This window comes from Macrobrachium rosenbergii, chromosome 51 (assembly GCF_040412425.1).
Source record: "Macrobrachium rosenbergii isolate ZJJX-2024 chromosome 51, ASM4041242v1, whole genome shotgun sequence".
Taxonomy (NCBI): domain Eukaryota; kingdom Metazoa; phylum Arthropoda; class Malacostraca; order Decapoda; family Palaemonidae; genus Macrobrachium; species Macrobrachium rosenbergii.
In genome coordinates, this window is record NC_089791.1 from 21,686,946 (window position 1) to 21,712,004 (window position 25,059).

Sequence of the window (25,059 nt, forward strand, 5' to 3'; positions counted from 1 at the left end):
AAGTCAACAAGTTTAATAACAGTATGGCAAAACAATAGAGAGAGAGAGAGAGAGAGAGAGAGAGAGAGAGAGAGAGAGAGAGAGAGAGAGAGAGATAATAGCATGAAAAAAATCCCAAACCTGATTATCAGGGCATAAGGATTCTGATAGCGGAAAGATTCCGCTGTCGTAAGAGAAATCTGTCCGGACTTTCAATCCTTCTCCGCATTTTCTCAGTCGATTGAAGCCATTATCAAGGAGAAGCTTTGAACTCCTTCCTCTTCTCTTTCGATCCTGCTCCTATTCATTCCTCTCTTCCTTCTTCCTTACCTATGTCTCTCTCTCTCTCTCTCTCTTTCTCTCTCTCTCTTTCTCTCTCTCTCATCTAGTTTTCTCCTTTCCTTTATTCCCTTTTCTCTATCCCTTTCCATTCCGCGGACCCTAGAACCGTTTCCATGTTCTGCTATTTTTCAGCTTATTTTTCCTCTTTGATTTAGGTCATTCTTTGCTACCATTTCATCATTTTCCCCCCTTCTGTTTTGCTTATTCTATTTGCTTTCCTTTCTCCTTTTATACGTTTTTCACAGTTTACTTCTTTTGTTTACAAATCCTTTTTGCTTGAGGCCACACTATTACGATAAGTATATTTTTAAATGCAAGTTTTCTCTCTCTCTCTCTCTCTCTCTCTCTCTCTCTCTCTCTCTCTCTCTCTCTCTCAAACACACACACACACACACACTCACACACACATCTGTTAATAAACTGTATCGAAAACACTTACAAATTTCTTTTGACTGAGATTCATTTCCAACAGTCTTTTTATTTCAATATATTTTATTTCATTTCTGGTCATTCCTTGTAACTTTTTGTTTGAGGTGTCAATCATAATCGTATTTTTTTCATGTACCCCCGCAAGCAAGAACATTTACACAGAAAATTATTAAATTAAAAAAGTATATCTTAAAGCAACTTCATCTACGTGTACAAAACTTTACTTCCATATAGAAACCGGCATATGCAACGCAATCACCAATGATAATGATAAAAGCGATACGGATCTATAGCATCGAAGTTACAATAAAAAATTATCTTGTATTTGTTTATCGTTCAAAGGGGCCGTTGCCATGGTAACAGCCTCTCAAAAGCGCTCGTAAATCTCTCTCTCTCTCTCTCAGCATCCTGAATTCTGTTCATTTTTAACATAATGGAACTGCTTTTATCTCTCTCTCTCTCTCAACATCCTGAGATCTGTTCGTTTTTAACATAATGGAACTGCTTTTATCTCTCTCTCTCTCTCTCTCTCTCTCTCTCTCTCTCTCTCAAAATCCTGAGATCTGTTCATTTTTAACATAATGGAACTGCTTTTATCTCTCTCTCTCTCTCTCTCTCTCTCTCTCTCTCTCTCTCTCTCTCTCGTAACGACTCCCTTTTCATGCCTATGATTTCGAGTGTCTCTCATTTTAGCCTAATTCACTGTCTTTACCATCTCTCCCTTTTTCATTTCTCCGTCAAAATTGCACCGACAGTGGACGACACAAAACAATCAACCCTCTCCCTCTCTCTCTCCCGTCCCGCAGGCGAACTTCACCAAGGAGGAGTACGACTTGGCCTACAGCGAGTACATCCGACTCGTGCAGGAGGAGGAGGCGCGCATCTCGGACTCCTACCTTCGGGAGCTGGACGAGGAGGAAGACGACGAGGAGGAGAGAGACCTTCGCCGGGAGCTGGGCGAGGATCAGGGCATCAGCAATGCCCTCGCTCTCCGATTACAGGTTCTACAGCACGGGCGTCTCAGCACTCCAGAAAACGTGAGTCTCGCCTTCTCTCTCTCTCTCTCTCTCTCTCTCTCTCTCTCTCTCTCTCTTTCTATATATCTATATATATATATATATATATATATATATATATATATTATATATATATATATATATATATATATATATATATATATATATATACTCTCTTATGATATTTACATTTATATATATATATATATATATATATATATATATATATATATAGTATATATACATATATATATATATATACATAGCCATACATATATATATATACATATATATATATATATATACTCTCTTTATGATATTTACTTATATAAATGTGTGTGTGTGTTTTGAGTGTGTGTGTCTGTTTCCGATCCAGTGGTTTTTATCTTCTCAGTTTGCTAATATTTGGGTTCGTTTTCTATGGAATTCTTCATATCCTAAAGAAAAAGAATGAAAAATTCTCCCTTCTTATGCAGGGATTCGCAACCACGCTGGTCAGAAGACAGGGGTTAATGCTTCATAGCCCATTTCCCAACTATATTTTCACTTCACGAATTAATTATAAGTATTTACCCCCCTATTTCCTCTAATTCTTTATTCCGAGTATTTCCGCAGCGGCAGCCACAGATCGATTATGAAGATTTTCCCTCTGTAAATTGTAAACATCCCAGAAACCTCTTTTTAGAAACTCGTTCACACCACGAGGGTAAAAAACGCCACATTGTACTCAGTTATCTTTTTATTTCCTCGCGGGTTTTACCGACCGACCTCTCCCACTTTATATCCCCACAGCTGAAGAAGCGATTATAGTCCGGGGTAAAAGGAATTTCTTTTATAATCGCTGGCCAAATTTTGACTGTCATATATCACTCTTAAATACATGTGCGAATACAGACGTCATTTCCTTTTCGTATACAAAAGAGTACACACAATGGCAAATTATGAAAGTGCAGTAATGATTACTGGTCACACATTAAAGTTACGCCATTAATAACTTTGGGCTCACCCGCGGAGAAAGAGAAACGGTGTGTGTGTGTGTGTGTGTGTGAGTGTGTTCGAGTGTTGGGGTAAAAAATCTTAGGGAATTACTCGCCGCGATTAACTTTTAAAAGTACCGTAAAAAGATTTCGAGGTTGCAACAGGTTGCAATGAGCATGTTCCCCAGGTATAGCTTTTTATGCGTATGTTCACCACATATAGCTTTTTATGCGTATGTTACGTTTAATAAGCAACTCTCTTTTGAATGCCCATTTAGCTCTGTGTTTATTAACCAAACATTACAATGATTTCGTTGAAAAGTTAAAAGTATATCACTGAAAATATATAAGAAATTTCCTTCCAGGATATGAGTATTTTTTTACGTCCTTCAATTTTTTTTCCAAATCAGTTAACACAGTTTTTTCACGGTCCCTGGTTTGTTTTCAGGAGACTTGCCCGTCTCGGTCTCTAAACCAATAAATACAAGGATTACAAAAAAGCAAGGAGATTTCTCGCAACTATATATATATAAATATATATATACACATATATATGTGTGAGTATGTATGGTATATATATAGGTATGTTTGTATGTGCGTGTATGTAACAAAGAATATGACACATACAAGACGTCTGTAGTACGCGGTGCGTGTTCCGACCAGGATGCAAATAAGGGATGATTATCGGTAGAAAAAACACTGTTATAGTCTCACTCCATCGTGACTAAGTCTTCATGCTCTCTCTCTCTCTCTCTCTCTCTCTCTCTCTCTCTCTCTCTCTCTCTCTCTCACGTGTATACAATCGCTCTCTTATAAAGCACACTCTATACCTTTATGCATGCGTATAAACAATAATAATAATAATAACAGAAAACACGCCCAGATCTACAAAACAAGCGACAAAATAATAATAATAATAATAATAATAATAATAATAATAATAATAATAATAATAATAATAATAATAATAATAATAATAACAGAAAGCACGCCCTGAACTACAAAATAAGCGACTTGCATATGAAATTACTTCTCACGGAAGGATCTTATAAACTGCCCTTGGTTGGGAAGATAAAAATTAAGGAGGTTCTCCGAAACCCCCTGAAGCAATTGGGGTTTACAGGTTGTAGAAGGTTAATTACTCGAAGGTCTATTGTGAATTAGCAGAGGTATGTAGAGCAAGTGTTTCTGAGTGTCTGTTAGTGGGGCTTGCAGGTAGTTACGAACACGAAAATGTAGTGTGTATATATATATATATATATATATATATATATATATATATATATATATATATATATATATATATATATATATATATATATATATATATATATATATATATATATATAATATATATATATATACTGTATGTGTGTATACACTGTATATATATACATATATGCACATATATATACATATATATATATATATATATATATATATATATGGTATACATTATACACACACACATATATATTTTTCTAGCTGACCAACCCGGCGCTGCCAGGAAAACTCTCTCTCTCTCTCTCTCTCTCTCTCTCTCTCTCTCTCTCTCTCTCTCTCACTGTTGATCCAAAGAAGCACTTACTCTCTTTTTTCCGAAAAAAAAAACACTGTAATCACAATATCATCAACACTTTCAGTTGCAAAACTCATAATCCAAAAAACCCACTTTAAGGACACAGATCCAAGTCATTACAGTTAGAAAGGAAAAAAAAAAAACCATTGTCGAATAACCAACTGAGTGGAAATGAAAATGACAGAGCACTACTACACGCTGGAATTGTTGAATGGACAGAATGGGGTAGAAGTCATTAACAAGGGAACAAGGCAAAAAAAAAAAAGTCAAGAAAAAAAAATCATTCCGGATACCGGGAAATCCCACCGCTACAACGATACCAGATGTCACCACGAGGCTCAATTTCACTTGATCTGGGAATTTGACGAAAAAACAAACGTACTTTTATGTTCTTACATGTTACGCTAAATTTCTCCCACTCCACGCCCACCCCACCTCTCTCTCTCTCTCTCTCTCTCTCTCTCTCTCTCTCTCTCTCTCTCTCTCTCTCTCTCTCTCTCTTCCCTGTGAATTCTTTATGAGATCATTTATTTCCCTGCAGTTTTTTTGTCTCTCTTTTTTCCTACCAAAGTTGTCCAGCTGCTTCTTAACCCTTGCCAACTCACTTATTTTATTTTTCTTTTCTTACATAATGAGAGATAATGAGACGTTAATTTATAAGCAAAATCATCAAAGATTCTCTACATATATGTTAGCAGCTACTTTTTTTCTTTTTTTAATTTATTTTCTATTTGTTTAAGAGTAGTATTTAAATCACAATAAGGTTTTTTTCTTCCATTCTCGTCCAGATAGATCATCGTTAAAAGCTTTACTGATTATGGCAAAGATATACGGAATCGTCTCTCTCTCTCTCTCTCTCTCTCTCTCTCTCTCTCTCTCTCTCTCTCTCTCTCTCTCTCTTATAATATATATACACATAGATATACATACACATATATACATCTATGTATATATATAAAATATATGTATATAAATATATAGCCTATATACACACATATACACATACATAATATATATATATATATATATATATATATATATATATATTCTTTTCATATGTTCCATTGGTTTTGTTGCTCCCAACTGTCCAACTTCTCTAACTTCGACTTGCTCTAGTTTTCGCTTCTCACTCAAAAAAATTCCTTGGATGAATCCTATGGCAGTCCAGAAATGACTCGGTAGCCTTGTTCAACGACTTTATAGTGATAAAATCAGGCACCGAAGCGCGTATGCACAAACACACAAACACACACATACACACACAGTTGACGGGTAAATCACCATTAGTAATATGAGTCATTAAATCTTGATACTGAGAGACGAGAGAGAAAAACCACCAACCCAATCATATGAGAGAAATCATTCGACAAAGAAGATGTGATGCTGGGAACTCGTGAGAAAATCCATTGCTACATCTAAAATAATACTAAACCTGTACACTCATTTTCTCTCTCTCTCTCTCTCTCTCTCTCTCTCTCTCTCTCTCTCTCTCTCTCTCTCATATAGAAGCTGCTATCTTGCTTTTCGCTGCCCGTTGCACTTAAATTGCAGCTTTGAGTGGAGACTTATCTTCGGTGACATTGGCTGCAGACATTTACCAACACTTAAAAAAAAAAAAACTACGATCTACAGCATGACGTGAGTACATTTCTGAAGCGGAAAAAACAGGGTAAGCAGATACAGAAAGAAATGGCCGAAACCCACGATCTCTCGCGAAACAAGAACGGCGACATGAAAACCAGGTGAGAGCACACCTGTCGGCAAAGGAGGCAGCTCATCGGAAATTATGCGAAAAGGTGAATAAAACAATAATCCACAAGATTCCGGCAGAACCGGCATTATGGGCACCATTTTTAGAGCGTTTTTGATTGACTGTTAATGCGGGAGATTCATTAGCGTGGTGCCAGAGGTAGCCAAAGGGTGTGGCCCGCGTCTTACTACACCGAACGGATGTTAACCTCAGACCGAAACCGTCGATGCTCATCGTGTCCTGGAAACCTAAGAAGCAGATAAATGACGTCACAGAAAAGAAAGACAATCAAGATAAGACGAATTCGATGGACATTTTCGAAGGCGGAGTCGCCGTGGGCTGGTGGGTGTGGCCGCGGTGAAAGTGAGGGCGAGATGTTCCCCATCCGAAGTCAGCTCTCGATTCGCATCCTGCAGGAGAGAAGGGAGTTATTCGTGGCATTCGGAGTCGTTCCCTAAGGGCCCAACAGCAAGAAACGGCGAAAACACCCGCAAAAAGATCCGGTGATAGGCTCGGATGTGAGAAACTTCCGGGAGTGTCTCATCCTTTCTCTCTCTTTCTCTCCGCTGGAGCAGTGGGCGTGGCCAGCCGTCCTGGGAGAGTGAGAGAAAGAGAGAGTGAGGAGGTGGAGGAGGAGGAGGCACAGTAGGAGGAGGAGAGGACAGGTAGACTAATGCGGAAATCAATGAAACGAACGAATTTGTCTCCAACACAACGAATGAAAACCTGTAACGACCTGCTGGAAATTCGCCTAACGAAGGTGATCCCTTCGGGAGGCCCAGGTCCCAGCAGGAGGACAGGGAAAGAGAAATGAGAGAGAGCTACGCCAGTAATGGCGGATGAAGGCAATGGACAGGGTGTGGCCATACTAAAGAACTCCGATGCGCCAAAGGAAATGATCCGAAAAGCCACTCCCTCGTCCCATCCAGAGGTGTTGTCGGGACAGACGCCGAAGGGGATCAGCCGCAGGGCGTGGCGTCGGGGGAACGCCCTGCCGGCCTGAAGGACCTCCCATGATGGCGGCAAGCTTGGAGGCTTCGACGGAAGAGCGGGAGAGGCTGTCGGTGGTGATCAGTCTTCGTGAGGAAGATTCCAGTGTCTCAAGGACATGCGACAGGTGATGGCGAATAGGAGAATCGACACAGAGATGACACGGAATAAGAAGAAGAAGAAGAAGAAGAAGAGGAGATGTCTCCGAAAGCACATTAAAAAAAGTCAAGGAGACTCTAACCCGCTGCCAACAAAATACTTATAAACACATCCGAGGCGGAATATACCACGAAAAGAAACTAATGCAATACAGTAGCCCAAACACTGGTACAACTGTCACACATGGATAGCTTTGTGCTATTTGTCACACTTGCCGAACGAGACCAGATGCATTCGTGAAGGAGGCCAAGTCACCAGGCGCCCGAAATATCTAAACGAAAACTAAATAAATAAAGTCTATTCTCTTACATTACCTAACTGGAACTGCGAGATGAAAGACTTTATTAGCTGCCCAAAAAGCAAGAACCTTTGCTGGAATATGTCCAGTTCAATGTATCTAAAACAAATTAACATGTAACCTTCAAAAACTTTTTGCTCTTTGAGAATATACTTAAAGATAAATCTGTGTCGAATAGACATGTATTGTAAGAAACAATAACAATAAGGGTATGTCAGCCAAGGCTACGAAAAAATTGCGCTTTGTTAACTAATCTCACAATTAAGAACATAACGCCCTTGATATTTTTTGTTTATATGCAAGATGACGTCAAATAATATGACAATTATATATATACATACACACACACACACACACACACAAATATTATATACATATATATACACACACACACACACACACACACACACACACATATATATATATATATATATATATATATATATATATATATATATATATATATATATATATATATATATATATATATATATATATATGAGCGTGTGTGGTCATCGGGATTTAATGTGTCTGAGATCAAACCTCTAAATTCCATTTTATTTAAAATGGAGTATGTATTTCCGCACTCTTGCCTACAGTACAATCTTTTACAAATGAATAACACACCAAAAAAAAAAATAGGGAAATTTATATTTTCTTTTCATTCTGTCCTTCACTGACAAATGACTACAGCGTATACAATCCGACAAACGAATCCGTTATACATACATACATACATACACACACACACACACACACACACACATATATATATATATATATATATATATATACATGATAAGGTGAGAAAGAAACTGTTCTAATATGAAAGACAAAATGAGCAAGGAAGTAGTCTTCCGTCTGATCAATACCTGTTCCACTTGTTATTTGTTTTTCTTTCTGGCTTTCTAAATAAAACAGCAGATATAAACGTTCCTCTCTCTCTCTCTCTCTCTCTCTCTCTCTCTCTCTCTCTCTCTCTCTCTCTCTCTCTCCTTTGCAAAGACTTCAAAGGGACCAGAAGGAAGAAAAATGGTAGACTCCTTCCCTGTTGCACTCTCATTAGTTTCACACAAAAAAAAAATCGCCTCTTCCACAGTCTTTAATCTGGCTTCGTTTGAATTACTTGCACGCGCGCAAACACACACACACACACACACACATAAATACATACTGTATATACATATATATATGAAGACAGTTCTGGGGTTCAAAGAGTAGTATTTAGAGCCGATGGTCTATCATTCTCAAGAATGTCAACAACACTTAAATATCAGGTACTTCAACTTTGCTTGACCAAATTGAGAGAGAGAGTGAGAGAGAGAGAGACGTAGTTACTCTAAAGGAATCAGAAAAATATGACCTCTGACTTGCAATGACAAATACTCGCTCAACATACTAAAGAAGACGGCAAAGAAGTAATATACAATATTTATAACAAGGATAAGAAGGATTCATTAGTTAAAGAAAAAAATTCCTTACCCTTCCCAATGCACTGGAGTAAAAACCCTCTCTATATTTAGCACGCAGAAACAGCCCTTCCGCAATAAATCTAAAATGAAAAAGGCTATTTCGGGAACTGTATAAAGAAGCACAAAAAAAACAGAAAAAGAAAAAAACAGAAAAAGAAAAAAAAAGCAGAAAAGATGAAGAGCGAGGGGTAGAGCGAAAGTGAGCGGAAAATGCTGCTTGGCAACTCCAAGGTGACCGCTAAAAGCCACTAATTTTCCAGAAAGAATTGGGTCTTTTCCAGAGTGTTTTGTTTCTTTTCACGCCGCCCTGTTCCATCTGGGATTTCCGAGTTTACCCCCCAACTCCTTTTTTTTCCTCAATGCATCTTTTCACCCACAGTATTTTTCCACCGGAGTTCACCCTCCTTCGGGAAAAATAGAAGAATCAAAAAAAAAAAAAACAAATAAACAGATAAAACTAAACAAAAGCGAAGGCACGGAAGGGGAAAATTTGCAGTGGCCGGATCCGGGTCCGGGATACGTACAGACCGAAGGGAAAATGAAATAAATGAAGGGTGAGAAAACAAAAAATCTTTTCTAATCTCTGTGACGTGTCGAAGTTCTCAGCCCTGAAAAGCCATGGCTCCTCCCCCTAATCTTGTACGCCCTTTTTATAGGCTTTGGCTTGTCCTGTCCGGGGCAATAATTCTTAATTGGCGAATAAAACCAGTCATCTATGGTATTTCCTGCTCTTCAAAAATATGTTTTCTATTAATACACGATATATATATATATATATATATATATATATATATATATATATATATACATACATATATATATATACACACATGATACATATATACACACATACATACATACATACATAAAGCATTACGCAACAAATGTCCTTTAATATCCAATTCATGAATATTAAAGGACATTTGTAGCTTAATACTTGTATATGAATCACAGTGATATAATAAAATTCATTCATACACACACACACACACACACACACACACATATACATATATATATATATATATATATATATATATATATATATATATATATATATATATATATATATATATATATATATATATATATATAAATGACAGTAAGTGTATATTTATACTTTACATATACATATACCTATATATGTATATATACATATATATAATGTAAAAAACTTGTTCAAGGGTACAATGATCTCTTTAACTTCTGGATTTCTAAATAATTTTAGACAGGCCTTCTACATAACTTCAGATCCGAGATAGGATCAAAATATATGTGAGTGCGTGTGGGTTATAGTCTCTAACACCAACAAAATTAAATTACAAAGCGAAACCACAGCCAATACAGACAAATTCAGTTTACAAGCACGAGAGGGCATAAGGTGACAACTTAAGTTCTCGTGACGTAAGCAATGACGTTACGGGCTCAGCTATGAGAAAGTGCTTTTCCCAATCCTTAATTGCTCAATGCGCAAGTGGTTGGGGTACAAGATATACTTTAGATAGAGTTGATACCTGAGCCTGATCCATATTGATGTTGATACTCAAATTGAATCAAAATCAGTTGAAGTGTTTCGTGTCAGTTTCTAGCCTCTCTCTCTCTCTCTCTCTCTCTCTCTCTCTCTCTCTCTCTCTCTCTCTCTCTCTCTCTCTCTCTTATTTACCTATATCTCTCCTTTTACAGCAGTGCGTAATGTCGGTTTTTACTAAATTTGCACGATCTATTACTTCTCTCTCTCTCTCTCTCTCTCTCTCTCTCTCTCTCTCTCTCTCTCTATGGTTTTTATTGAGTTTGTATTTTAGTCTAACAAGAAACGCTGGATGCTGACTGTTATGAGAACAAGAGTGAAAAATTTCAACATTATTTGTTCCTCATTCTTTTCTCTTATCCCCAGTTCTTCCTAGAGGTATGAAGCTTATGTTCTGGTAAATAAAACCTGTATGACGTGCATGTATTTATCTCCCAGTTGCTAAATAAAAAAGGAAACTCTCGTCCCAAAAAAACCGCCTAACTTCAAAAAACACCTCAAAAACTACCAGATACTCCATCAGGACTGCACCAACACACTTTACACAAACCGCACCATTTAAATATGTGTGGTTCTCATTCCCATGCCTCTTCAGCGGTCAAACACTTACTTTCAAATGTTCCTTCTAACATACTGTCTGCAGTTTTTGGCCTCCTTGTTCATACTTCCAGTGTCAGATCTTCGCCAGTTTGAACTGTTTCCTTCCCCTCTGTACATACAAATGACCGCAGCACTTGTCTTTTCACTTATACTCATATTTCCTAAATGTCCTCTTACCTTGACACATCTTATTCCTACAACTCCTTTGTTCTATTTACACTTTGAAAAAACTCATTCCAAAATGTTTTTCTATCTCATCTAATTCGGCTTGCCAGCTTCCTCATATTTTCTCCATCAGTCATCTTGTGAACCAAAGATTATCTAAATTCCTTTAAAGCTTCTCTTGTGCCACATACCTGCACATTTTATCTGAACAATTTAGATAAATACCTGTTAAGAGTTCATCTACAGCCTTCATTCGTACCTTAAAAAGCCATGTCTGGTTTCCGTTTATAATTATATATTCACTCTCCCTAAAAATTAGTTCTCCAAGATTTTCCTAAGCAAATAACTTTGAACACTTTCACCAGTCACTGCAAGATTCCCACTGTCATCAGTTGGGAAAGTGACATCGGCGAATATCAACTATCCCACTTTCCCTTCAAGCCACATTTCTTTCCACAAACCAAACTTTCAAAAGAAAGAAAAAAAAATAGGGGCTCTTTTGCTGTGCAGAGTCTTCAGGCTTGTAATTGTTCTTATCGTGCTAGCATCTGCACTGTATGTGTTAAGCGACGTCTTCTCTGAATCCTGTCACTCATTCATGTACTATTTCAAACATTCTAAACGTTTTAAGCACAGTCTTTCGTCATTCACATGGTGACCTACTCCATCCAGGCATGCAGTGCAATAATCTAACCACCCTGCCCAACACACACACACACACACACACACACACACACACACATATATATATATATATATATATATATATATATATATATATATATATATATATATATATATATATATATATATATATATATATATATATATATATATATATACATATATATGTGCACAAACACAAGCACACACTAAAACACACATACATACATATATATATATATATATATATATATATATATATATATATATATATATATATATATATATATATATATATTATGTATATATAGTCTATGTTTGCAAGCCCATTTACATAAATCTCACTGAGACTTACGACACAACTTATCTATAGCGACTCCCGCTTCCCATCTTCATTTCTGCGTCCTGAACACGACAGATGTTCCCAATGATATACACGAAAAAAAGTTGAATTGGAATGTGGTAATTTTAGATTGGTATAAATAACACGACGAAACGGAAGCGAACGCCCCCCAACCCCACCCCCTCAGCCCAAAACATGACATCACAAATATGTGGGTACAGATGCTAAGCAGCGTGCCAAATATCTTGTCTCAGGTATTTCGTTAAGTGATTAGTGAATCACTGCTTATTTGTTTGTTCGCGTCGAACATATGTAAAAGGTGAAGGTACGTGTGGACGATAAATATATTTTATTTCCTTAAGTTTGTAGTATTCTTGTTTACAGAGACCTTGATATGGATATGTTTGCACAAGTAATAGACTCCCTCTCTCTCTCTCTCTCGGTATATTTATAGTGTGTTTGTCTGTACTAACGCATACAGCATAACCGCACAGACATGGAGGGATATCACCTTTCAGTACACACACACACACACACACACACACACACACACACACACACACACACATGTATATATATGTCCAGTATATTCAGCCAAGGCTACAGGGAAAATAAAAGGAGTACCAAGCGCTTTCGTGTTATTTCAACACATTTTCGAGGTACAACACATTTTCAAGGTACAACTGTACCTCGAAAATGTGTTGAAATAACACGAAAGCGCTTGGTACTCCTTTTATTTTCCCTGTGGCCTTGGCTGAATATATTGGCACACACTATTTAGTGACATATAAACACATAGGTATATGTATATGTATGTATATATACTGTATACACACATATATATACATATATATATTGTATGTGTCTATATATACATACTATGTGAGTGTGTTAAAATCGGCCTTTTAAGCCTTAATACATCCCATGCCCCAAATAAAGAATTGGTCTCACTCTGCACAGCGTAAAAACCTCCAGCCAAAAGGAGTAACGGGAGCGCGAAATACCGACGGATTATTTTAAGTAAATAACTTGGAGGGTTACTGCATTCCCACACCCAAATAGCTTTGGGTATCATTGCTCGCCAATGTACGTGCGTTTGTCAGTGCGTATGTGCGGTCGGGCTCCACCGCCCAAGTCACCCATGTCTCCGAACCCATACCCCGCCCGTCAGCACGCATACCTGTCACGGTACCCACGTGGGCGTCAAGCCATGCCCCTGTCATGTCTACCTCTACCCCTTTTGTCAGCGCGCTTGTTCTCTATCACTCTATTTGTCTTGAGTTATCTCATTTGTCGACATCGCCTTGAACCTCCCACGACCCTCCTCCAGTATTGTTGCGCGCTCTCTCTCTCTCTCTCTCTCTCTTTCTCTCTCTCTCTCTACGGTCATTAGCCGATGCTTTTATTTATTATTGCTTCATTTATTTATTATTGCTTCACTTTCACCACTTTGTTTTTCCAAAATCCTCTCTCTCTCTCTCTCTCTCTCTCTCTCTCTCTCTCTCTCTCTCTCTCTCTCTCTCTCCGGTTAATTTTTAGTTACTTCATTCAAAATATTAATTTTTAGAATCAACAGAACTCTCTGCAACTTTCACCACTTTGTTTTTTCCATTCTCCTCATGCTGAATTTATCCCCGTTCCTCTCTGTCTCTCTCTCTCTCTCTCTCTCTCTCTCTCTCTCTCTCTCTCTCCGGTCATTAGCTGATGCTTTTATGTATTACTACTTCATTCAAAATATTAATTTTTAGTTAGGAATCAACAGAACTCTCTACAACTTTCACCACTTTGTTTTTTTTCATTCTCCTCTTATGCTGAATTTATCCACTTTTCTCTCTCTCTCTCTCTCTCTCACACAGAGAAAGAAAAACCTGACAATACGAAGGAAACCAGTAATTTAGCAGGCATTAATATACTAATCAGTTCGAAAACAGCCTCCCTCACGACACCATGGCCAAGCTCCGAGATTTTCTAACTCATTCCGTTTTCCCGAAATCACGTTTTCTTCTCCTCTGAACTATTTGTTCCACTGCTTTCTTATTCGTCATTCATTGCCTTCAGTCGCTCCTTATTACTTCTCTCCTCTCATCACTTTTTTCGTTTTGAATATTTAATCAGCCAAGCGCTGGGACCTATGAGGTCATTCAGCGTTCAAAGGAAAATTGAGAGTAAAAGGTTTGAAAGATTGGAATTGCACTATGAAATGATTGTTAGGAGAGGGTGGAAAGTAAGATGGAAGAGGGAGAATATAAATGGAGGTACAGTAAAAGGAATGAAAGAAGTTCCAGCTAGGGGCCGAAGGGACGCTTCATAGAACCTTAAGTAATGCCTACGGTGCACCGCCCGTGAGGTGTGCCCTGACGGCACTACCTCCCCCACGCGGCCCCTGTGTTATTGTAACCCAGCTTGACATCCAAAATAAACGGTCGACTTTGGCAGCATCGATCCGCATTTATACAAGATGCCCTTTGACACCATCCGTCCGTCCGTCCAGTTCATCATTTCAATTTTCGTGCTCCAATTATCCCAAGTCTCCCTGACAGCCAGGGCCTTTCTCTCATCCACCGCCGCTGTGCAGCCATTCCCATAACTTCCCTTCATCCCAGACCGTCATTCGCTGGAGCCATCACGGAACACACTTCTCTGCTCTGGTAACAGATGGTGCGCCTTATAGGCCTCCTAATTTCTCCTCTTTTTTCCTTCCTTCCTCTGACCTTTAAAATCCTCATGAATATAAATGGGATATTAACATTTTCTCTCTCTCTCTCTCTCTCTCTCTCTCTCTCTCTCTCTCTCTCTCTCTCTCTCTGTGACTCGCAATGGAATAGATCCGCATTCGGTCCAAGAACCAGATGAAGTGGGAATGGTATGGGCACTTTCCTAAAACTGAGGGATTCCTTTGTTGACCTTCCTTGCGAATTAGGTGAACGATAAATCTATTATTGGTAGTCGGGGCTGTGAGAGAGACAATGAGAAATAACAGACATAAAAGGTGACAGGTGCCCCGTCTTAATGTATATTAGTACACAATCGAACACTGGAAGGCCTCGACGAGGTACTCCTTACCAAGCGGGAGTGAACCTATTCATAAGATATTTTCTCTCTCTCTCTCTCTCTCTCTCTCTATATATATATATACATATATATATACATTTGTATGTATACATGTATTATATATATATATATATATATATATATATATATATATATATATATATATATATATATATATATATATATATATATATATATATATATATATAATCTTTCTACTGATTTATCAAGACTTGTTTCTCATAGCCGTATCGTAATTTAACAATTGCCTTTACCGCTTCTTATTTTATGATTTGTTAATTTTAACGTTTTGTCTCGTTTTCACTAATTTCATCTCTGTATTTGGAAATATACTTGTTAGTTAATATTTCGAAGTTATCGTGCGGTCAGAATCCCCGGCAAATCCCAATGCAATACCAATATTAACTAAAATTAAAGGAATAAAAATGATAATGTAATCAACAGAAACAACAACATTAACACAGGAATCTATTAAGATATCAGAAAGAATGGCATGTCTTTGAATGCCTCGGTTGTTGAAACAAACAAAATACAGTAGGTATTCCAACGGTTTTCTGAATGGCTTCCTCATTTACAGAGAGAGAGAGAGAGAGAGAGAGAGGAGGGGGAGGGGGAAGAGATAAGGAGAGGATACCCTAACCTCTCCCCACCCCCCTTCCATTTCCAACCCTGGGGTTTTTAAATATACCTTAATGAGCGCTGAAGACCTGCTCTTGTTCAGGGTATTTTAGGAACACTGGTTCTTCTTTTAAACTCCTTTGAAGAGTTATCTTTAACCCCAGTGACTAAATGCTGACATGTTTTATGTGGGAGGACACACACACACATACAAATACACACACGCATGTGGGGGTAGAGGAGGCGCGCGAGGGCGGGGAAGGTGACAACGAAGAAGCTGTGATGTAAATATAAGGAAGAGTTTGATGGGGGTCGTAAGAACGAAAAACGAATGAATGGTGGCTAACAGATAGAGAGAGGGAAGAGGGATGGGAGTGTGGGGAGTTGGTGTGGGGGGAATAAGCCCTTCCATCTCTCGATAAGTGTGACACTTCCCACCATACTATGGGAGGGAAGTACAGCCACCCTCTACCTTACAGCGATCCCCCCTACACTGAATCCCACACTCGGTATTTTTAACTGTTTCCTCCTCTGGTATGTTTCAAGGTTATTTTTGTTCGACGGCATAACTTCGTTTCGATTACGTACGTACATTTACTCTCTGCTGTGGCCCAGTTTCATTCAATACCCTTGATAATGACGTTTTAGTAAAGGGCGTTGCCTTGAATAAATCATTGACAAACCATCTTTTGATGTAACACATCTGCCAAGACGTACAGTACTGCTCTTACGTCTTTTGCTTTGATAGATATGTCAAGACAATTTTCTCTCGCTCAGTTAACATTGCGACATCATTTCATTCAACTGTTGGTAAAAATAGCGTCTGTAGAAAGTAATGCCGTGACTAGAATGTTCATGGCCCGTCTTGTGGTTTGAGAGAACTGTCAGCCCAACCAAAACTGTGCCCTGCAACTGTAATCATTCCTAGCGATTCTTCGCTCAGTGGCTGTTATATGCATGTTTCTTCATTTTCATGTCTACCTTTGATTTCGCTACAAGTTTTATCTCTCTATCAATTGAGTAGGATGAAAAAGGTTCTACGGAACTATATATATATATATATATATATATATATATATATATATATATATATATATATATATATGTATATATATATATGTGTAATATATATATATATATATATATATATATATATATATATATATATATATATATTTATATATATATATATATATATATATATATATATAGAGAGAGAGAGAGAGAGAGAGAGAGAGAGAGAGAGAGAGAGAGAGAGAGAGAGAGAGAGAGAGATATTTTATTATCTTAAAATTCAAAAGCTTACCCAATTATGGTGACCTATTTAGTACTCACTTGGTAAGATATGAGAGAGAGAGAGAGGGAACGTTCCTTATCGCTCACCTTCATTTATCTTGCTTTCGCGATGATAGCTAGGATAGGAATAGCACCGTCTAAATTACACGTGATTGCCTAAAAAAAAAAAAAAAAAGCGCACCCGAAGTTAGGTATGCATTGGCCCCGCCGGCATTCCAACGGAAGCCAAATCCTATCATTCACGAAGACGCATGATTTAAGTGACAGTCGGATTCTCTCTCTCTCTCTCTCTCTCTCTCTCTCTCTCTCTCTCTCTCTATTTTCGGATCGTTATGATAAGTATTTCAACCGCACCAGTGGGTGACAGCAACGGTGAATCCAAACATAACCCAAGATTACCATTCTCTAAATATTTTGTGTGCGTTCAAACAAAATCTTTCAAGCCTCCTCTCTCTCTCTCTCTCTCTCTCTCTCTCTCTCTCTCTCTCTCTCTCTCTCTCTCTCTCTCTCTCTCTCTCCTTGAAGATCTATGTGGCAACGAACTGGTTGGAGAAGAAATTTCAAAAACATTTTTGATGAAGGAGTGTTCATATTATGCATGCATCAACATATTTGTTTTGATATTTAGGCTACACCTACACCCTCAGAGAAAGTACATCAATATACATTCTCGTACACATAGGAATGTACGAGGTGTGCCAATCAAGAGACCCCTGTACGAGCGACCTTAGAGATGGATACGAGAACACAGTCCTTATCCCATCCCTTCCTCTCATATCTGCCTCCCCTTGCAAGGAAATATCTCTTCTCTCCCGCAACTGAGAGAAGAAGAGGAAGAAATGGAGGAAGGGTTCTGCGTATCTAGAAATTCCAGATCTATGACTAAGAAAGTCATGCGAATTATTTGGGACAGTAATCACTGAGGGGTAAACACGAGGAGATGGTGCTGCCTCTTCCGGAAAAAAATACCAGTGTGACTCGGAACATAAACAGGTTTTATTTCTGTGACGTAAGGAATGCGATGGATGTTTACCTATCCCCTTTCCTCCTCCTTTCTCCTATACATAGAGAATTTAGATGATCAACCTCCTGAATGTTTTCCTGCCCCTGCTCATAATGTCGTGGTCTCAGCCAGTAATAGGAACAGAGGGTTAAATTTGGAAAAGTGTTTAACTCTTGGGATTCAGTTTTAGTCCTGCGGTCTCTGTAGTAGTATTGCCACCGCAAGGGTTCTGTTTTTGTTAGCTAGACAGTGGCTTAATTGGTTTTTAACAGTGTTCACTTTGAAGTGGCGAACGTTGGAATCTGGACAAAAACAATATAAAAAAATTATATTGACATCGTTAACTGATCCATCATCGTTTCTGGTACTGCCTACTGATGCAGCATCAACGCTTTTAGGGTACCCTAAACTCACGAGATGACTGACAAACAAAAAATAAATTTGAAAAAATAAAAGTAGATGAAAATCGTATAAAATATCTATCACTAAATGAATTTTCTATCAGAAATTCATAATCTTAATCATATACTTTCTTCTGCTTTCTAAATCTGCCTACGTCTGTTTATTCTATTCTTTGTTTTCCCTCATTTTCATCCACACAAGAACACTTACACATGAATGCCTCGATTTGGGGATTGTGGGAGTTCTATAATTCTACGGAGTTTGCTCGCGATATTTAAGTGTTCTCATTCTCTTATTACCTGGATGTACCAACGATACTTGAAAATGATTAAAGGTAACCAATACCATAAGCCGGTCATACTTTATATCTCATCATGTCTGTTGGTTTTTTTTTTATCTCTGTGCCACTTACTATTTCTTATCTATAGCTATAGAGTAAATGTGTCAAGTTAAGAGAATAGAACAGAATATAGAATTTAGGCTAAAGGCCAAGCTCTGGGACCTATGAGATGTCATTCAGCACTGAAAGGGAAACTGACAGTAAAAAGGTTTGAAAGGTGCAACAGGAGGAAAACCTCGCAGTTGCTATGAATCAATTGTTAGGAGAGGGTGGAAGGTAAGATGGAAGAAAGAGAATATGAACGGAGGTACAGTTAAAGGAATGAAAGGGATTGCAGCTAGAGGCCGGAGGGACGCTGTAAAGAACCTCAAGCAATGCCTACAGTGCACCGCATGAGGTGCAGTGACGGCACTATGCCCCCTACGAGGGCCACGTTAAGGGAACCGGATCCGTCGCATTGAAGCTCACGTCTCATTTTCCCCCAAAAGTCTTCTTTCCCTGCAGTATGTTCCTCCAATCTGTGCCAAGAAAACCCGCCAGTCTGCTTGATAACAATGCGCGTCTTGATCTCAGTTAGGGAAAAATACATGATGGCGCGATACGATAGCTGACAATAGATCAACACAACGGGGGCGGAGGAACGGTTTTGGCTCCGCGGGGAAGCCATCTGTCATCCGCACGAGAAACGCTGCCTTCCATCCTTTTCTCCGGAATCACTCACCCTTAAACTTGATATCTCTTCCTTCCCTCTGTCCCATCTATACTCTCTCTCTCTCTCTCTCTCTCTCTCTCTCTCTCTCTCTCTCTCTCTCTCTCTCTCTCTCTCTCTCTCTCGTGTATATGCATTTCTTTTTCGCCCTAAACTCGATATCTCTTCCTTCCCTCTGTCCCATCTATAATCTCTCTCTCTCTCTCTCTCTCTCTCTCTCTCTCTCTCTCTCTCTCTCTCTCTCTCTCTCTCGTGTATATGCGTTTCCTTTTCGCCCGCTGTATTATCCCACGTCTTCTTCCGTAGCTATATCCTCGTGAAACCAGGGACCAGAAAATTGCCGTCTAGTCAGGAAAGTCATTAATCATCTTGACCAAAATAAGGGATTAGGTCAGCAAACTGATCAGGGATAAACTAGGTCAAATAATTATTATCACTATTATTATTATTAAAGGAAAGTTTTACCTTTCCTTAGTTTATTTTGATATATTGATGCCATTCTCATGCAGCTCCTTCGCTTGCATGCAATTTCTTTCTTAGTTTCTCATATCTCACCTTTCCTACTATATATATATATATATATATATATATATATATATATATATATATATATATATATATGTGTGTGTGTATAATATATACATATATATATATATACATATATATATAATATATTTTATATATATATAATATATATATATATATATATATATATATATATATATATATATATATATATATAAAAACACACTCATGTATATGTGTGTGTGTTTTGCAGTTCCATATTCTCTATCCCCTATTTCTCGTCGTTTAATAATGTTAAAACAGTTTCTCCATTAGCCTTACATTTTTTATCTTATATATCTTCGTCTCTGTCCTTTTTCTGTCAGTTTTAACAGCTAAATCATTATGCCACTGTTCTACATTTACATATTGAAAGCCTCTGCATTCTGACAATTCCAAAAGCTAGACGACTCTGCCTATTACATCTTCAATATACTTATGCTTCAATGTACTTAACAAGCCCTATTGTCCTCTTTTCGGCATCTTCCCAAAGCCTCGCCAATGCAACGGCATCCAGGAACCGCGTCTTTGTTTTCTACCTCGGACGCACATTTGCCATTAGTCAAACCGACCAATCTCGGGGGTTAATTCATTATCGAAGGCCAATACAAAAGCGGTGCTCGAGCCCGACGCACTCGGATTATTAAACAAGGGTGACAAACACCGCCTTGTTCCGGCGACGTCGCAAGAGGAATGGGTCTGGTCCCGTAAAGTAGCCTCTTCATAACGGTGCTCATTTGCCCGTCTGTTTGTGACTAATTTTCCCTATGGTCCAATTTTTTTACTCAAACACATACACACGTACAAACAACGTTTTGAGCTGATAAACTTTATGTTAAGAAGGTAAAGAAACAAAGTGACATGCGTTTGATTGATTTATAGATTGATATATAGATTTTTGGCATACATGCCAAGCACTGGGGCAACTAAGGCCATTCAGCGCTTAGACGGAAATTTACAATGAAAAAGACTGAAAGGTGTAACAGGAGGAAAGCCTCGCAGTTGCACAATGAATCAACTGTTAGAAGAGGGTACACAGTAAGATGGAAGAACGAGAATATGAACGGAGGTACAGTAAAAGTAATGAAAGAGGTTGCAGCTAGGGGCCGAAGGGACGCTGCAAAGAACCTTCAATAATGCCTACATCGCACCGCATGAGGTGCACTGACGGCACTACCCCCGTACGGGGGACCTGAGTTTGACCTACTGCCCCCTATGCAGTTTCATCTTGGCAATTATTCGCGAATTCATACAAACATATATCACGTGATTTTTAAAGCACAGAACACCACAGAAATTTTCTGCAAAACGAAGAGACGAAATGGAAAGAACAAGCAACAAATACAACGTCTGCTCCGGAACAGATCTTGGACCATGAAAATTACCTCCCGCAAACTTGTTTAGCGTAAACTAGCTTTTCATGACGTCACAAATATAAACTAAGACTCCCCCATAACAACGCCAATGCCCCTCTCTCTCTCTCTCTCTCTCTCTCTCTCTCTCTCTCTCTCTCTCCTCTCTATCCGTTCATTTATATTGTTAGGTGCTTTCATTGGATTTCCGTTAATCATTATCTCTTATCACCTTCGCGGGACGCTGTTACCTCAGCATTACTTCTAAACATGATATTGACGCTTATCTTTACAGGGAGAGGGATACTTTTTTTATCATTATTATAACTGTTAAAAACTTCGGTTTTTTAATATATTATCATCATGATCACAAGCATTCCCTGATAAAGTGTCTGATACATTTGGGACATACGGAATCTTCTTTACTTAATTTTACTATGTACACAAGAGGATAGTCAGTCAATTGTCCCCTTTTCCATGTATTTCATCCGATACTAATATACATACTATAGCGTGATCACAAACATAAGCGCACACTCATGCTTACTCTCGTGCGCGCGCACACACACAGGCACACGCGCGCGTAACTCGTGCACGCGCGCGCACACACACACACACACACACACACACACACAAAAGGTCTTCATTGTTGCAATATGCTTTGATGAGTCATGAAGGGGGCAAACCAGCCATAAATATTTAGGTTTAAAAAAGACGAAGTAACCCAGCAGGCGTCATCGGGAGGAGCTCTCTCTCTCTCTCTCTCTCTCTCTCTCTCTCTCTCTCTCTCTCTCTCTCTCTCTCTCTCTCTCTGTTTTATAGTTAAGTCAACTTTGTAGCTGAGAGAGAGAGAGAGAGAGAGAGAGAGAGAGAGAGAGAGAGAGAGAGAGAGAGAGAGAGAGAGAGAGAACAGCGTAATGATGTAGGGTTTAAAATAAACTTATTGCAAGAGGTGTATGAGACAGGTGGACGGACAGACAGTCTCGGGTATTATGAAAGGATTGGCAAGCTAGATAGTATGAATTTTATATTTATTTAGAGACAAGCAGACAGACTGAGAGGAGAGATTGGACACTGCTAAGAAAATATTCAAGATAATAATATCTCCGCAATACAATTAATACAATCTTCCACGTGTTGTTATTACATAATTGCTGTTGGTCATTCATGCCTTAAGCCTTTTCCTCTTCAAATTACTTCCTCGCTTTGTATGGCTAATGGGGATTACACAGTGATAAATGTCCGCTATTCTGAAATGCTAATTGCAGGAATCACCGCAGGCAACAAATTCCAATATTAGTATACCAACTGACAGACATCTCTTCTCCAAAACAGCTGACTCTCCGTAGGGGGGTAGTGCCGTCCGTGCACCTCATGCGATGCACTGTAGGCATCAAGGTTCTTTGCAGCGTGCCTTCGGTCCCTAGCCGCAAGCCCCTTTCGTTCCTTTTACTACACCTCCTTTCATATTCTCTTTCTGCCATCTTACTTTCCACCTTCTCCTGACCACTGATTCATAGTGCAACTGCGAGGTTTTCCTCCTGTTACACCTTTCAAACCTTTTACTGTCAATTTCCCTTTTAGCGCTGAATGATCCCATTGGTCCCAGAGCTTGGCCTCTGGCCTAAATTTTATAATTAATTCAGTCAAAATAGCTGACGAAGGCATATAATTTATCTTAAGTCTCTCTCTCTCTCTCTCTCTCTCTCTCTCTCTCTCTCTCTCTCTCTCACGTACATATACACACAATCACTCGATCAATCAATCTTTTCCTACACTCCACTGTCTCTGATAAAATTAGAATTCCTCCCATACACGTTAGAGTGAGTCAGCCAGGGGCACCTTACAGTGTAAACCTCGCACATTGTAAAAACTCATAAAGGAAACAGTAGGGGAGAGAGAGAGAGAGAGAGAGAGAGAGAGAGAGAGAGAGAGAGAGAGAGAGAGAGAGAGAGAGAGAGAGAGACATAATTACAGTAAGATTTGTAACCAGTGATCAATGGAAATGCTATTTTGCAGTTTTGTTTGACGAAAATAACTTTGTTAACCCTTAATTATTAGAATATGAATAAGGATTGTAATATTGACATAACATTACATTACCACGCTATATCAAGTCATTGTACATTACAGAACGAATATTTCACGAACTTATTTTTCTTCCACAGATGGACGTGGCCGACGCAGTGCAAGAGTGGAAGGTCAGATCGTGCACTTCCACGTGGCGGTTCCAGTGCGCCGTGTTTATTCGCATGACCTGGATGTAAAACAAGCAACATGTCGGTTATGGAAGACTGGTGGTCCCGCGCCGGAAGAGCCCGGCCACGATTCTATCACCGTCAGCGTTTTCAAAATGGATGACGGTGGTCGGCGGAGAAGACGACGCAAGCAAGATCCCGTTCTCATCCAGTCACTGAATGTCTCCGTGACGGGAGATGAATGGCTTTCCGTCGACGTGACGGAGGCGGTGAAGGAATGGGTGAACTCGCCGAAAGGAGAGGCCGGTGTGCTGGTTCAGTGCCCAGACTGTCCTGCGGCGGGGGTTACGATCCACACAGGTGCCAGCTCTTCCAACACCAGCTATGTCCCGACTTTAGATGTACAAACTCAAGTTGCTGCTGGTCGGAGAGTTAAGAGATCGAAAGAACTAACTCGGGCCACAAAAGCAAAGTGGAGACGACGTGGGGACTGCAGAAACAAACGCAGTGGAAACAGACGATCTCGATGTTGTAGACGTTCCATGAAAGTTCGATTCAAGGACCTTCCTAGTTTCGACTTTGTCACATCTCCCGAGGAGTTCGATGCTTACTACTGCAGTGGAAGATGTCCGGCACGTTTCAACCCCGCAAACGAACATGCTCTCTTGCAGTCCTTACTCAAGATGCAACGTCGCGAAGAAATTCCTCGGCCATGCTGTGCACCAACAGCGCTTCAAGGGTTGCACATCCTCCATGTCAATGAACATGGAAAGCTCACTACTACTTACTGGAGTGATGTCATTGTCACAGAGTGTGGCTGTGCCTGAGTGTCACAAGCTACACTGTGTATTAGTCCAGTAGAAGCAGCAGCAGAAGACGGGTTGAGTCCCGTTTCGAAGGTTGCCCACAACAAAAGCAGCAGCAGCAGCAGCAGCAGCAGCAGCAGCAGCATTGCAGCAACAGCAGCAGGTGGCCTACACTAGTCACTCCCACTACGCTTCCTGAATCGCCAGGGCCACGCCATCAGGTGATCTAGCAAATAAGAAGCAGTGATCCTCAAGGTGTTATGGCACCCTGGTTGCCTCGCCGTGTGCCCCACAATGTGCTCTATGTTCCGGTGTTCCGGTATTCATACGTACATGACGGTGTTCCAGACCCGTGTTATCTGTACGTTACTTTGTTCCTCCATACATCGTGGTGTTCCTTAGTTGACTG

At 39.3% G+C, this 25,059-nt stretch overlaps 1 protein-coding gene across 1 annotated transcript in view; it reads left to right on the forward strand.

Moving 5' to 3' along the window:
* The window catches only part of LOC136833185 (protein 60A-like), a 113,110-nt gene extending 88,303 nt beyond the window's left edge, over positions 1–24,807 (forward strand). The window contains 4 exon segments of the mRNA XM_067094949.1: positions 1,557–1,721; positions 1,723–1,767; positions 5,111–5,120; positions 23,815–24,807. Of these exon segments, the coding sequence (XP_066951050.1) occupies positions 1,557–1,721; positions 1,723–1,767; positions 5,111–5,120; positions 23,815–24,671 (1,077 nt within the window). The 3' untranslated portion in view covers positions 24,672–24,807.
* The last annotated feature ends 252 nt before the right edge of the window (positions 24,808–25,059 follow it).